Here is a 14,313-nt window from a genome sequence, read left to right on the forward strand (position 1 = left end):
TGTATCCCGGCTGCCCCACCACCTGGAGCATGGTTACCCCCCAAAATGACATTGCACGAACCCTTTCAATACCTGTCTAAACCTACTACCATTTAACGACGCTTCCCCATACACTGTTATGGCCCCATCTGGATTTTTCAATCTTTATTTCAATTTAAATTTAACCCGATTTCCTCCAATTCCTTCCTACAGCATCACATGCACCTGTTACAGTGAATATATTTCCCCTGCCCCCTCCCCTTACTCAGGAGCCATCATTTTGATAAAATCATTTGAAAAATAGCCAATGGCAATCCATTCTGTTCAGATTGCGTGCTCCCAACAGAATACTGGATCCCAACCTCCAACCAAGCCACTGTTTCTCCGAAACAGCTCCAATTTTTTCTTTTTCCCCCGCACACAAGTCAGTCCAAGCCAGCAACTGAACACAAAGATATCCCAACATGCCGTGACCTTCACACCCCCACCAAGCTAGCATTCCCAAAAACAAACCCATGTTGTCTTTTTTTCCAGTCATACAAACCAAAGTACACTTTTGTTTGCACCTGTACTTTAACCACGATTATATGAGACTCAACACCAGGACTGCTCCGTGGAGCAAGGCACCAGAGACAACTCCCCTCTCCACCTGGACTTACCCCAGGTAGAATTTGGCTACCTACAGAGAAAGTACTTGCACAACACATTTACAAACCAATTCGTCCCCTCGTTGTATTAGGGGACATCTCGAATGTTCCACCACAATTCACAGCAGGTGACCACCCACCTGCCCTTGAAGTCCTTCTCAGTCATCTTTCCCACGAAAATGTAATCGATTTGTCTGACGCACCACGTCTGTTCAGCAAATTTTTGAGACACCCAAGCATGTCATAACACATGGGCTGTCCAATTCTGAAATCTCACGAAACCTTTTCTGAGGGTCAAATGTAACAGACAGACAGACCGGCAAATAGGCAGGGGCAAACCCCGAGGCCCCAGACACCATCACCACACACATACCCCGCATCACATAGGAGTATCAACATTTGTCATAGGAGTATCAGCTTAAAATATCCACCCGCTCTGATCCTCCAGAGCTGAGGAAACCAGCCAACCTGAGCCGGACAGCAAATGCCATATGTCTTCGTCTCAAATCGAGGGCAAAATTTTCACAATGGCAAACAATTAATATATTGTCCACATTCATCTTGGTCACCCCAACCCATCCTGGCTCTCCCCAAGAGCTCCGTGTCCGGACAGACAGACAGACAGATAAACAGACCGGGTGAAACCATAACCATCCATCCTTCCGATTGGACTCAGCACACATGCCGCCCGCTCACCAGTCATGTACACTCAGCACCCATAAATGGCACACGCCAGCATCACATGTCATTCTTACCTTTATTCAACGCATTCCGCAATCCCAAGTCAAATCCCAAAACAAATTAAAACAGACGTCATCTTAAAAAATACAACTTGCCTCTGCAAGAGGGGTCTCACTAAAATCCGAAATGGAGCGAAATGGACCTCAAAATAACCAATAACTTCCCCACAGCCTTCCTAGGGAGGCGTGCTCTATCATGCAGCACCCTTTACCTGGTGCACACCTTCCGCACATTCCTCCCGCTCCCAGGCTTCGTTGCACACCTGACCACCGCACACACTCGTCGTTCGCACACTCCATTCCAGGTGTGCATTCCTTCTCACCTGCCACAACCAACTCGTACTCCGTGCCACTCTCAGCACCTTCCCTGTGTCTTTGCACCAATGCATCTCCAGGATGCATTACGCAACCCATCCACACATCATTCGCACGGTGTGAGCCACATCATATACCGACAGTTGAAACCTCGACCGTTTTCATCCCTCGGATGAGCGTTCGACCCACATTATCTTCTCCAATACTTTCCCCCATCCGCCTGTGGGGCAGCTTGTCTCGCATTATCTGCCCTGAGACCCATATGCATTTTCATAACTAAATCATACCACCATCGCTTGCCTGGAAAGCCGTTGTCCGGCGCATTGATCAACACAAATGTGCCGATGCATCGTCCAGCTGCCATTCCGCATCACATCCGTACCTCGGTCTTGTAACTGCCATTCTCTATTTCATCCGCTGTAGACAACCTCATTCACCTCATTCAGAGAGACCTCATCCACACTATACATCATTCATTGTATGGACAATGGACAAGAACAAGACTTCCTGTTGGCACCGGAAATTCATTATTGTCTTGAAATCCTACATTCAACCACGTCAATCGCCTCATTTAATATACTTCGCGTTCCTATCAATGTTAATTCAGCATTCCTCTTATAATTCCATTATCAAACAATGTATTCCTCATGATATTGCATGGCAGGATTCACAGGCGACCACTATACCGACATGGCGCATAGCACACCGCATGAAGCACCTTGCTGGCAAGGCATGAACGACTCACGTGTAGGAAAGTTGAAGTGGCCCACAATGCATTTGGACACACATCCTCCAAGCAACCTCATAGCAGGGTTCTCCCTCGTACTCACGCATCTTCCTGTTCCATAATGCGCCTTTCTCTCCAGACGGCTCTCCCACACTCGTCCGTCTCAATCCCAACTGCACCTGTTCACAGGATTTTTGGGTCTCTCCCAATCTTCTGCTTATCTCGCCGGCCTCCATGCTAGCCGGGCTGCATCCCCATGCGGCAACTCCGCACGTTATTCTTTCCCTCATCTTCAGTTTTTCATAAAGGTGCAACCACCCGATGTGGCTGGTTGCATCATTTTCTTACCTGGCTCATTTTAATCCTTTATTCGCCTGACTCGGCCACCCGAATGCGTCGAATACACGCACTCCGTCTCCAGAACTCAAATCATTCTAGTTTACTTCAGATTGAGTATTACTCCGACATACCTTAATCTCCCTTAAGATATTTAATTAACGTGCACGGAACATTTTCCCGTCCATGCGCCCAGGCGGTCGCTCCCAGCGCACGGCAGCACGACCCCCATTTGCAAGAAGCAGCTCGTGATGCGTACAAGGCGCAAGGAAGCGCCCCGAGGCCATCCACCGAAAAATCCTGCCTTTTAATTTACCGCGCCAATATTTCCCTAATCCGGTCCTCCCGCGGCGCTAACTCGCGGTCAATGCTTGTATAGCGCTTCTAACTTGTCTAACTTATCCTGGCCATCCTCCTTGGGTCTTCGTTAGCCCGCAGCCAATACTTTCTCTGGTTACTATCAACCCCATCAACTCCATCTTGTCTCTAGACTGCCCTGCCTGGGAAGTTCTTGGCTTTACCAAGAAGTCCCCCCTTTTTGCTAACTGACCCCCATTTCTTGGTTCATCAATAGACACTTGTTACCCGAGCCAAATAGGCCTGTACTTACACACCAGATTCCAATTTGTTCGTGATCCAAGCACGGAACGACGAAATAGAAGACAGACAGCCTGGGTGAGTGAACGGAGCTCAATTTGGAAAGACCCCTCAGTATGAAAGCTCACGTTAATCGAATCAGTGCTGGCCAGCCTCTCCGCTGTCTCCACAGGGTCTGCCTCCCAAATATCGCTCAGAGTCGGATCCCACTTCTGACACCAAACTGAGGAGAATAGAACCATGTTCCACACCTTGAGTTCAAGAGATAACAATATTTAATGATGAACCAATATCACAGCGCTGTGGAGGGTGTAAGAGTCATACCATTCACAATTGAACAGCATGGCCACATACACTCCTAGAAAATTGGCATCCCAGAGTTTCTTTATATACACAAAATTATACAAAAAATCTCCGCTGAAAAATGAGCACGGACAAAGGAAAACTGGCTCGACATCTCCCACCGCGACCCTATCTTCTTTGGCATGAGCACAAGAGCACCGTGACATTCTCAAAACTTATCTTCCATGCTGGCTTTTGGTCAAGGACAGACAGACGCGTTTTCACGAGGGAGTCTAACAGAGCAAGCAGTTTCACTATCTTTCTACATTCCTTGGCACAGTTGGAAAATATAGCATAGTTAAAAAGCAAGAGGGAACATAGTAAGCTTAATCCTTTTCACAAAGCAACCATTATTAAATGCAAACCACAATTACATAAGGCTGCTGGGCCATAGAAGTTCACGGTTCACGTTTCACGTTTCACGGTTCACGCGTGTAAAGAAAAATGGACAAACGTAGTATGACTTGCTCTGGGCCATAGAACGCCTTTCATGTTTCACGTTTCACGTGTCACGTTTCACGCGTGAAAGGCGGAATGAACATGCACACTTTTTATATGCGTGAAAACGGAGATCTCGGTCGACCTGATTATTTTTAGACTGACATCCGGGCAAAACTTCCGAAACAAAATGGACGACTACCGAGAACAGTTGATCGAGTTAGTGAGAGCAAGGCCCCTGCTGTGGGATCCGCGTGTGGCGGATTACAAAGACAAGGACCAGAAGGCACAAGTTTGGGAGAACTTGAATGGGCGTCTGAATTCACCGACAGGTTAAGGTTTATTGTTTTCGGGTGTGTGCGCGTGTGTGTTTGTTTAATTGCGTGTGTGTGTGTGTGTCAATGTGTGTGTGTGTATGTGTGTTTGTGTGTGTGTCAGTGTGTGTGTGTGTGTGTGTGTGTGAGAGAGAGAAAGAGAGAGAGAGAGAGAGAGAGAGAGAGAGAGAGAGAGAGAGAGAGAGAGAGAGAGAGAGACAGACAGACATACAGAGTGAATGAGACAGTGATAAAGACAGAGACAGAGTGAGAAGTTGTTCGGTGGAATTCACCACGGGTTTCTCTCAGAAGGAAGTGCTCTCGGCTCCAAATTCTGTGCCTTTTTCTCTTCCTCCGTCTTAGTAGAAGCAGAATGAGGCAATCTTCTTCATCCGAAGAGTCCATGTTGACGGTTACTCGGCCAAAGCAGAACTGGCGCGCAACACGTGAACAGCCAAGCGTGAAATCCTATGGCCCAGGGTCCGATTGTTCACGTGAACGTGAACCGTGAAACGTGAAACGTGAACCGTGAACTTCTATGGCCCAGCAGCCTAAGGCACAATAAAAGGCATGATCTCGACATATACAGTACTGTACTTCAGTTTTAATAAAATAATGATAAGCTACATGGCCAAACGTATGCGGACACCCCTTCTAATTAGTGGATTCGGCTGTTTCAGCCACACCCATTGATGACAGGTATATATAATCAAGCACACAGCCATGCAATCTCCATAGACAAACATTGTCAGTAGAATGGGCCATACTGAAGAGCTCAGTGACTTTCAACGTGGCACCGTCATAGGATGCCACCTTTCCAACAAGTCAGTTTGTCAAATTTCTGTCCTGCTAGAGCTGCCCTGGTCAACTGTAAGTGCTGTTATTATGAAGTGGAAACGTCTTGGAGCAACAACAGCTCAGCCACGAAGTGGTAGGCCACACAAGCTCACAGAACAGGATCGCCGAGTGCTGAAGCACGTAGCGCGTAAAGATCGTCTGTCCTCGGTTGCAACACTCGCTACCGAGTTCCAAACTGCCTCTGGAAGCAACGTCAGCACAATAACTGTCTGTCGGGAGCTTCATAAAATGGGTTTCCATGGCCGAGCAGCTCCACACAAGCCGAAGAACACCATGCGCAATGCCAAGCGTCGGCTGGAGTTGTGTAAAGCTCGCTGCCATTGGACTCTGGAGCAGTGAAAATGCGTTCTCTGGAGTGATGAATCACGCTTCACCATCTGGCAGTCTGACGGACGAATCTGGGTTTGGTGGATGGCAGGAGAACACTACCTGACTGAATGCATAGTGCCAACTCTAAAGTTTGGTGGAGGAGGAATAATGTTCTGTGGCTGTTTTTTATGGTTCGGGCTCAGTCCCTTAGTTCCATTGAAGGGAAATCTTAACCCTACAGCAGGGGCGGGCAACCTTTTCAGAGTGAGGGCCAGATGAGACTTTTGGAAGGAGATCGCGGGCCGGAGTGAAAAACGAAATCTCAGAATTACTATATTTTGTTTACATGAATAGATTGTACAAAAATTGCATTGAACACTCTACAAATCAATGAGACTGCTGGTGCTGTTTGCCATGAAGAAGTATTTCCATGTCTGGCTCGATGGTTGAGGTAGACAACAGAAGAATGTCATTGAGGTGGCGGTCCGAGAGTTGGGAGCGAAGGTGAGACTTCGTGTACTTCATTTTCGAGAAGAGCTGTTCACAGCAGTAGGTGCTGCCGAACATGGCCACAATGCGTTGGACATGGGCAATGTATTTTTGAAAATTGTTAGAAGGGAGAACGGTGTCGCGGAAGAAGGACAATGGAGAAGAGGTGCGGAACTTCGCCTTCATTTCATCGTTGCACTGCAGCTCCACCAACTCCATCTGTAAGGAGGCAGGGGCGTCTTCCACGGGGAAGTCAAAGGGAGCAGTGAAAAGCTTGAAGTCCGCAGCCAGCACCCTGACTCCTGCAAAACGGGAAGCAAATTCCTCACGTAGAGAGTTGACGACACTAACGCAAGTGCCCAGGTCCACATCGTCAGGGGCACATGCAGCAAGGCGAGGAAAATGCACAAACTGACCAGAAGCCAATTGAGCCTCCCACAAGCGCAGTTTAACCTCGAAGGCAGTGATGTGCGCGTACATGTCTGTCACGAGAATGTCTTTGCCTTGCAGCTTTATGTTGAGGGTGTTCAGGTGCGCCGTGATGTCCGTGAGCAGGGCCAGGCGAGCTAGCCACCGCGGATCAGAGAATTGATCAGCGTGGGGAAGGTTCTTCTGACGTAGAAAGGTGGCAATCTCCTGCTGTAGGTCGCACACCCGAGACAGCATGGCCCCACGACTCAGCCAGCGTACCTCACAGAAGTAGAGCAGGTCGTTGTAGTGCACGTTCACCTCGTCCATCAGTGCCTGGAACTGACGATGGTTAAGGCTGCGGGAGAGGATGGAGTTGACGACCTTCACCACGACAGACATGACACCAACGAGGTTGGCAGACTTAGCACACAGGGACTCTTGGTGGATGATGCAGTGCATCTTGTTAATGGGCTGAGTGTATCCGGCGGCTGCACAGTGACGCACTAGCAGCGAAGCGGCGCCCTTCTTCTCACCAACCATCGCCGGGGCACCGTCGGTCGTCACACACACAAGACGGGAGAGGTCCAGGGAGTGCTGATCAACACACAGAAGCACGGCGTCGCATATGTCTTTCCCAGTGGTGGTGTCGCGCAGCGGGACAAGCTGGAGGAATTCCTCACACACTTGAAAGTCAGCGGTGACGCCACGGATGAAAACGGACAGCTGGGCCGTGTCCTTTGTGTCGGTGCTCTCATCCAGAGCGAGGGAAAAGGCGACGAAATTTGAGCTGCGTGTTTTGAGTGAGTCGTGCACGTTTTCCGACATATCCTCGATGCGGCGACGAACGGTGCGGGACGAAAGGCTCACGTTCTCAAAGGCGGAACGCTGCTCTGGACAGACGGAGTCCACTACAGCGAGGAGGCATTCCTTGATGAAGTCCCCATCCGCGAATGGCTTCATTCGGCGAGCAAGGATGCGGGAGACTTCATAACTGGCGCGCGTCACCTTTTCGGCCTCAGTATTCTGCTTGCGGAAGAGTGAAGTTTGTTTCTCCAAGTTGCCTGATAGTCTAACCATGGCGTCCTTCCTTTCGGTGGCAGACACCGACGCGAAGTTTGACGCGCGGTGCTCTGTCTCCCAGTGGCGGCGCACGTTGTACTCTTTTAGGACAGCCAAAGTCTTCAAGCATATGAGGCACTGGGCCTGTCCAAAGCGCTCGATGAAGAAGTACTTCTCCCACTCAGGGTTGAAGATCCGACGCTCGAGGTCCACTTTCCTCTTCTTAACACGCTGGGTCGCAGACATGATGAGCTGAAAAGGAAGAAAATTAGGTATATCAGCAATGAATAAATGATGTAACAGCAAGCAATCTGGGGCACAAAAAATCTCGGAAGACGAATTGTACAGATGAATGTATTTATTTTACGCGCACGTGGCCAACGCTGAATATGACACAGTTTCACCGTAAAACTGAAATACAGGAAATGAATCAGTCTGCATACTTTTTTTTTTAAAGAGTTCGTTTTCCTTTTAAACAAAAGTTCGTCAATTTCGTTTTCCTTTTAAACAAAAGTTCGTCAATTTCTTTTTTCTTTTACAAACAGAAAGTTCGTTATATATTTTTTTTCTTTACAAATAGAAAGTTCGTTATATTTTTATTTTTACAAATAAAAAGGGAGAATAAAATTATTTAAACGCAGCAAATGAAAGATAATAACATGTTCTAACAAACAAAACAAAGCAAATTGAAAGAAAGTGAAAATTGAAATAGGTTTAGAGAACTCTGCGTCGCTTACCTCTTTGTTGCAAGTTATTTGTCCCAGACACCAACGTTTGTCGCAAGCTGACTGAATCGGAAGGACGTCCGTATCACATGCCGGCTGATTTGAAAAGACCGCCTATCAGCAAGCAGGCGGTGTCTAGGCAAGACAGTTCCCCGTGCGCATGTCTTCCGGAAGAGGACGGTGCTGAAGACAAAATGTCCCTTTCTTGAATTCAGACCGGCTAAATATAAACTCTTACATTTACAAATGATATGAGTTTTACTGGGAGGTCCGCGGGCCGGATTGCAATAATAAAGCCTAGCAGGGTGGCGGGCCGGACGCTAAGCCTTCGCGGGCCGGATGTGGCCCGCGGGCCGGGGGTTGCCCGCCCCTGCCCTACAGCATACAATAACATTCTAGACGATTGTGTGCTTCCAACTTTGTGGCAACAGTTTGGGGAAGGCCCTTTCCTATTTCAGCATGATAACGCCCCCGTGCACAAAGTGAAGTCCATACATAAATAGTTTGTCAAGATCGGTGTGGAAGAACTTGACTGGCCTGCACAGAGCCCTGACCTCAACCCCATCGACCACCTTTGGGATGAATTGGAACGCCGACTGCGAGCCAGGCCTAATCGCCCAGCATCAGTGACCGACCTCACTCATGCTCTTGTGGCTGAATGGAAGCAAATCCCCACAGCAATGTTTCAACATCTAGTGGAAAGCCTTCCCAGAAGAGTGGAGGCTGTTATAGCAGCAATGGGGAGACCAACTCCATATTAATGCCCATGATTTTGGAATGAGATGTTCAACGAGCACATACGGGTGTGATGTTCGGGTTTCCACATACTTTTGGCCATGTAGTGTATTAATGACCATTTTTGCTAAAAACCCGGAAGTTCCGTGTTGAAGTAGTCCAGAAGCAGTCCCAAATACCATACTTATACACCACCCCCATTGAAGCTTTATTTAAATTTAAGTACATACTGCAAAACTGGTGGTTATTGGAAGTTTTATGACATACAATTTGTGTTCTCGTGTAAAAGTCGCATAAATTAATTAATTCCGTCTGAGCGGGTTTAGCCCCGCCGTTTCATCATGGTTAACCAGACCCAACGTTCTACTTGCGGTATCGCTCGTCCGTTTTGATTAAGTACAGTTGAGTGTTTGGAAGCACAGTCGTTATCTGGGCTGATTAATTTGCTGGGATGGTTAAGCGGGATTTGGACGCTGGACCCTACCTAAATGAAGCGTCTCAGACGACGTCTGCGGTTGCTTAGCCACCCGTCATGCAGCCGAGTAACCCACTGTTCATCGGCTTCAGGGTCATCAGCCTGGAAGTGGGTCCAAGATCTCCCCTCGCAACCCCCCACCCGACCCGAACCCGTAACAATATGGTGTTACCCCACGTGCACGATGTGAAAAGTGGGGTTAAGCAATTGGTTTACTCTGTCTGTCTGTCTATAGATGTCGGTCTATGATCAAGGAACTACTTAACCTGAAATTGAATGTTATATTTTGAACACTGTAGAACACAAATCGCCTTGTTGTCTCTTTCAAAAACATCTAGTTTTGCAGTGCCTGGACAAAAACGGCGGATCGGAGCTCTGCCCTGTCACCTATCAAGTAGCGGTTGAACTACGGACATGAATTATTCGATACCTGTCGATTAATGTCACAATTATCACTGTCATGTTATAGTTAGTCGTGCCATTGCTTTCACTATGCCGTAATGTAGTTGCTTTCACGCTTACGTTATCCAATTTTCCTCAGGCATTTGTCAGTCGCAGGTATTCCCACCTTTAATCAAATTTCTTCTGTTGTTAATCATAATAACTCCAACTTTTTCCTTTCCAACTTTTGTACCCCACCAATAGGCCGGATCTCCATTCGTACCTCGAGCAGAATCTAAGTGACCTGTTCCTGTCACCCACCCAACTAACTCATCCACCAACTTTCATCCGAATCCCTCCATAACCTTTTGAGATATCGTGTTATATGGGTGTTCCAAAAAGACCTTTGGTTGTTAATATATTTGGAACCACAAATGATACAACAATACCCTTTGGTTTATATGATACAGAAACTCATAAAGTTTTGTGCACACCATCATTACACTTCAATGTGAGCTCCATTTGTCACACACAGGACATCAAGATGGTACACGTGTTCTTGCCACGTTCAGCTCAGCATGTTTGCGTCCACCAGTGCGCCGGCAGCTGTGATCCGAGAACGAAGATGCTGCAGATTTGCCACCTTGGTGTTGTCAATCTTTGACAAACCCCCACAGAAAAAAAACAAGGGGGGGGTTATGTCTGGCGCTCGTGGGGTCAGGCGGTTGGTCCGTCTCTGCCAATCCAGTGACCTGGAAAAGTTTCAGTCAGGATGGCTCGAACGACTAAGGCCCAATGAGGGGGAGCGCCATCCTGCTGGAAAACGATATCGGTTTGCAGGTCTTCAATCTGTGGGAAGGTGAATCCTTCCAACATGTTCATGTAAATTGTTGAGGTCACTCTATCCTCCGCAAAGAAAAATGGAGAAGGCCACATCATATATTGACCTTTGGACTGTCGCATATGTGTTCAATGACCACGTGGGGTTATCAGAGCCCCAGAACCTCACATTGTGCTGGTTTACCTTCCCCAACACATAAAAGCAAGCTTCCTCTGTGAACATGACCTTTTTCAGGTAATCTTCGTCATCCTCCATGCGACTGAGCATTTCCAAGGCAAACGCCTTGCTTTTGGGTCTGTCATTTGGTTTGAGTTCCTGCAGAAATCTGTACCTTATAGACATAAAGCTTTAGACTTTCATACAAAATCCTGTGTACAGTGGTGGTTGGCAGTCCCAGTTCTCCGAATGCGTATTGGATTGATTTTCTGGGACATTGTTGAAATGATTCACGCACTCGTTCAGCGTCTGCTACAATTGTGCTCGGTCGACCCGTCGGTACTTTTCTGTTTCTGGCAACTTCCAGTCTCCTTGATACCAATCTTGCCAATCCCATGTACCAATCTCTGATACTAGTCCACAATGGCCGATTCCTTCCATACCTTGTACGGAAATTCTCTGAACTTGCGTGTCGGATCTTGTCTCTGAACCATTCAACGCATTGAGCTTTCTCCTGTGGAGTCGCCATTTTCTTTTACATTAAAGCAGCAGACCTGAAAATAAAGAAAACTTTGAGTTCTGCATCATATAAAATAAAGGGTACCGTTGTATCATTTGTGGTACTAATTATGGCAACAACAAAGTTGTTCAGGTCTTTTTGGAACACTATAATGTCGTTTTTTGCGCTTTCTCAATGGTGAAAAATCACTTGGAAAATTCTCGTATCCAGATCTGGATCTTCGCCAAAATCGAATCATTTTGTCCTTGTCGCACATCCAACCTCTCCACCAAGTTTTGTCCAAATCTGTCCCTAACTTAATATATCCTACTCACAGATAGGGAAGGGGGGGGGGGGCACATAATGTCCGTCCACCTTAGGTGGCAGAGGTAAAAATATGTGCAGGTACAGTTGCATGCTGTGTACCCTTCGGCATTTGCTATTGTGCCAAGTGAAGCCAATCTCTTTTAAGATAACAAACTTTGTGCCCTGTACATCCAATATGACATTAATCAGGTCTCATGGGCCTTTTACTGGGCCTCAATTTTGTTGTTGAATGTGTTTGAACTGGTAACGTGACAAACTTGGTTTGTTTCAGGCCCGCACATCATACCTTCCGGACGAGATCATCTGGGGCGGGAATTTCTGTCCCCTGCCGATCGTCGCATTCCCGACCGTGCCATCTCTCCTCCCGTTCACGCATTCCCACCGGACGATGTTCCGGGTAGACATGAGGAGCTTTGACCGCACGCTCCCGGTGGAGACGCCACACTGCCTCACCTGCCTGAAAGTAGGTTCGTGTGAAGACTGCAAAAGCGGAATCCCAGGAACGAACCCAGCATTCGAAACTGATGAGGTTTCCACAAAACCTCTTCAGATTATGATGCCCACAGACATTCCTGGTGATTCTGCCCTTAACATAACCAGATTTTAAGGACGATCACCGTTCAAAACTCGCCCTCGGTGTTCGCAGAATGTCACATCATTATATGAGTTATTTGTTACATCATTGTATTTACTAAAGTCAGTTTGTCTGCAGACAGTGTTCTCTCCAAGCGACCTGGGGTTACGAACAAGTATTTTCCTTTGCGGAAAGGCCTTGCAGTTTGAAGGATTTGGGCCTTGGCCGCATGACTTAAAAAAGGGCCAACGATTTATTCTGGACACACCAAGAGCAAGGTGTGCAGGTGAAAGAGTGAATTAAAAAGAACACAGAGGTGTGGGGATGATAGAGAGGGAAAGGTGGGCAGAGGAGTTTGGAACAGGTGGGAAGAGAAGGGAAAGAAGTTAGATGGGGTGGGGGGCAGGAGCATCAACAGCAGGGTTGAAGAACAAAATGGAGGGAGACTTGGACAAATAATAGGTGTGGTGAGGAATGAGGGGCTGGAGAGGATGTATGGGGCTGGACAAGATGGATACAAAAGGAAACTCTCAGGAAGGAAAAATCTGGAAATTTGGAAGGTGGTGGTGGTTAACAGCTGTCTTGAAGATCTGGAGGGAAGAATGAGATTGAACAGAAGAATGTGGAAGTTGGTTCCACAGGTAGGAAAAAAGCAGAACGCGTGGTCTCGGTGTCTGCAAAGGTGACTAATGGCAAAGGAAATAGACAGGCCAGAGGTCACACTCTCTGTAGCAGTGTCCTTTGTTTTACCGAGTGTGCTGAGTCCGCCATGTTCAAGTGTACGTATCAAAGACACAATGACTGCAGAATCCGCTTCGAGCAAGTGCATCTACATAATGGTACAGACTCTCCTGCTGCATTGCTGCCTCCACTCCAAGGTGGTGCGTTGTTCACTCACTTCTGTGGCTGCGCTGACTTCCTTATGTCGTGAAAATCAAGCTCAGACACGACTTGACCTGAGCTACCTCTGGGTAGGTTTAATATAATTTAGATCTGAAGTACATCCTGTAAAAATACATTCATGCAACAGGCATTAAAATCAGAGTATTTCATGAGCAATGGTCGATTCAATATGGCAATGGTCCAATAGAGAGGACAGTCAGCGCAGCATTTAGGGGCGTACATACCATTCAAACTACAGGACTATGTCACAGTGAGTTCCGCTGGAGTGTCCGTGCGCCCCGGTTGTCCCGGGTCTTATAGATGCCCCTTTTGAAGCGAGCACACCCTGGGTTCACCTTGGTATAATTTCACTACATTCTCCCCGCCGTTAGAACTATACTGCCGCTCGGCAGGTTGCAAGCAAGCATCAGCAATAGCAATCAGCAATCGAAAGGGTCACGTCAATCTACGTCAGTCGGTCCACCCGTAGCGGTCGGGGCGGCGAACTTCCCTGCCAGTTCGTGTTCGGAATCTACCGGGCACGGCGTCCCCAAGCCCGGAGTCCCCCGCGTTGGAATAGCCGCCGGAGGTGGGAGTCGGAGGGGGCGCCCCAGCGCCTTCGGGCACGGGAGTGGGGAACGACGGAAGTAACAGTGGTAGTTCCATAGGGGAAGCTTCGGTAGAGTCCATAGACTCGTAGACGGGTTCGTCGATATCCCTGTCGTCGTCCCCACATGGGGCGAGATGGCGTACGGAGACAGTAGACTCGCGGCCATCCGTCGTTAACACGCGAGCATGCTCGGGATTAGCCTGGAGGACCTGCACCTTGTCAACAAGGGGGTCGTACTTGCTAGCGCGAACCGCTCGTTTGAGATAGGCGGGCCCCGGTTCAGCGAGCCAGCTGGGTAAAGATTGGATACGGCCGGAGCTTCTAGGATGGTGGAACAGTCGTTCGTGAGGAGTCTGGTTGGTGGCGGTACATAGGAGAGCCCGGATCGAGTTTAGAGCGGCAGGTAGCGACCACGCCCATTTATCGAGGCCTCGGCCGAGGGTCCGGAGGCTTAGCATGACGGCCCTCCATATAATCCCATTAAAGCGTTCGATCTGCCCATTCGCTTGGGGCCGGTACGGGGTGGTGTAGCTCGAAGCGACATTAT

General features: G+C 48.1%; 1 protein-coding gene across 1 annotated transcript in view; it reads left to right on the top strand.

Moving 5' to 3' along the window:
* Positions 1 to 12,425, top strand: part of LOC137438394 (ATP-sensitive inward rectifier potassium channel 1) — a 118,562-nt gene extending 106,137 nt beyond the window's left edge. The window contains exon 6 of the mRNA XM_078767743.1: positions 11,972 to 12,425. Within this exon, the coding sequence (XP_078623869.1) occupies positions 11,972 to 12,307 (336 nt within the window). The 3' untranslated portion in view covers positions 12,308 to 12,425. The remainder of the gene's footprint in view (positions 1 to 11,971) is intronic.
* The last annotated feature ends 1,888 nt before the right edge of the window (positions 12,426 to 14,313 follow it).

This window comes from Myxine glutinosa, chromosome 13 (assembly GCF_964187855.1).
Source record: "Myxine glutinosa chromosome 13, kmMyxGlut1.1, whole genome shotgun sequence".
Lineage (NCBI taxonomy): Eukaryota > Metazoa > Chordata > Myxini > Myxiniformes > Myxinidae > Myxine > Myxine glutinosa.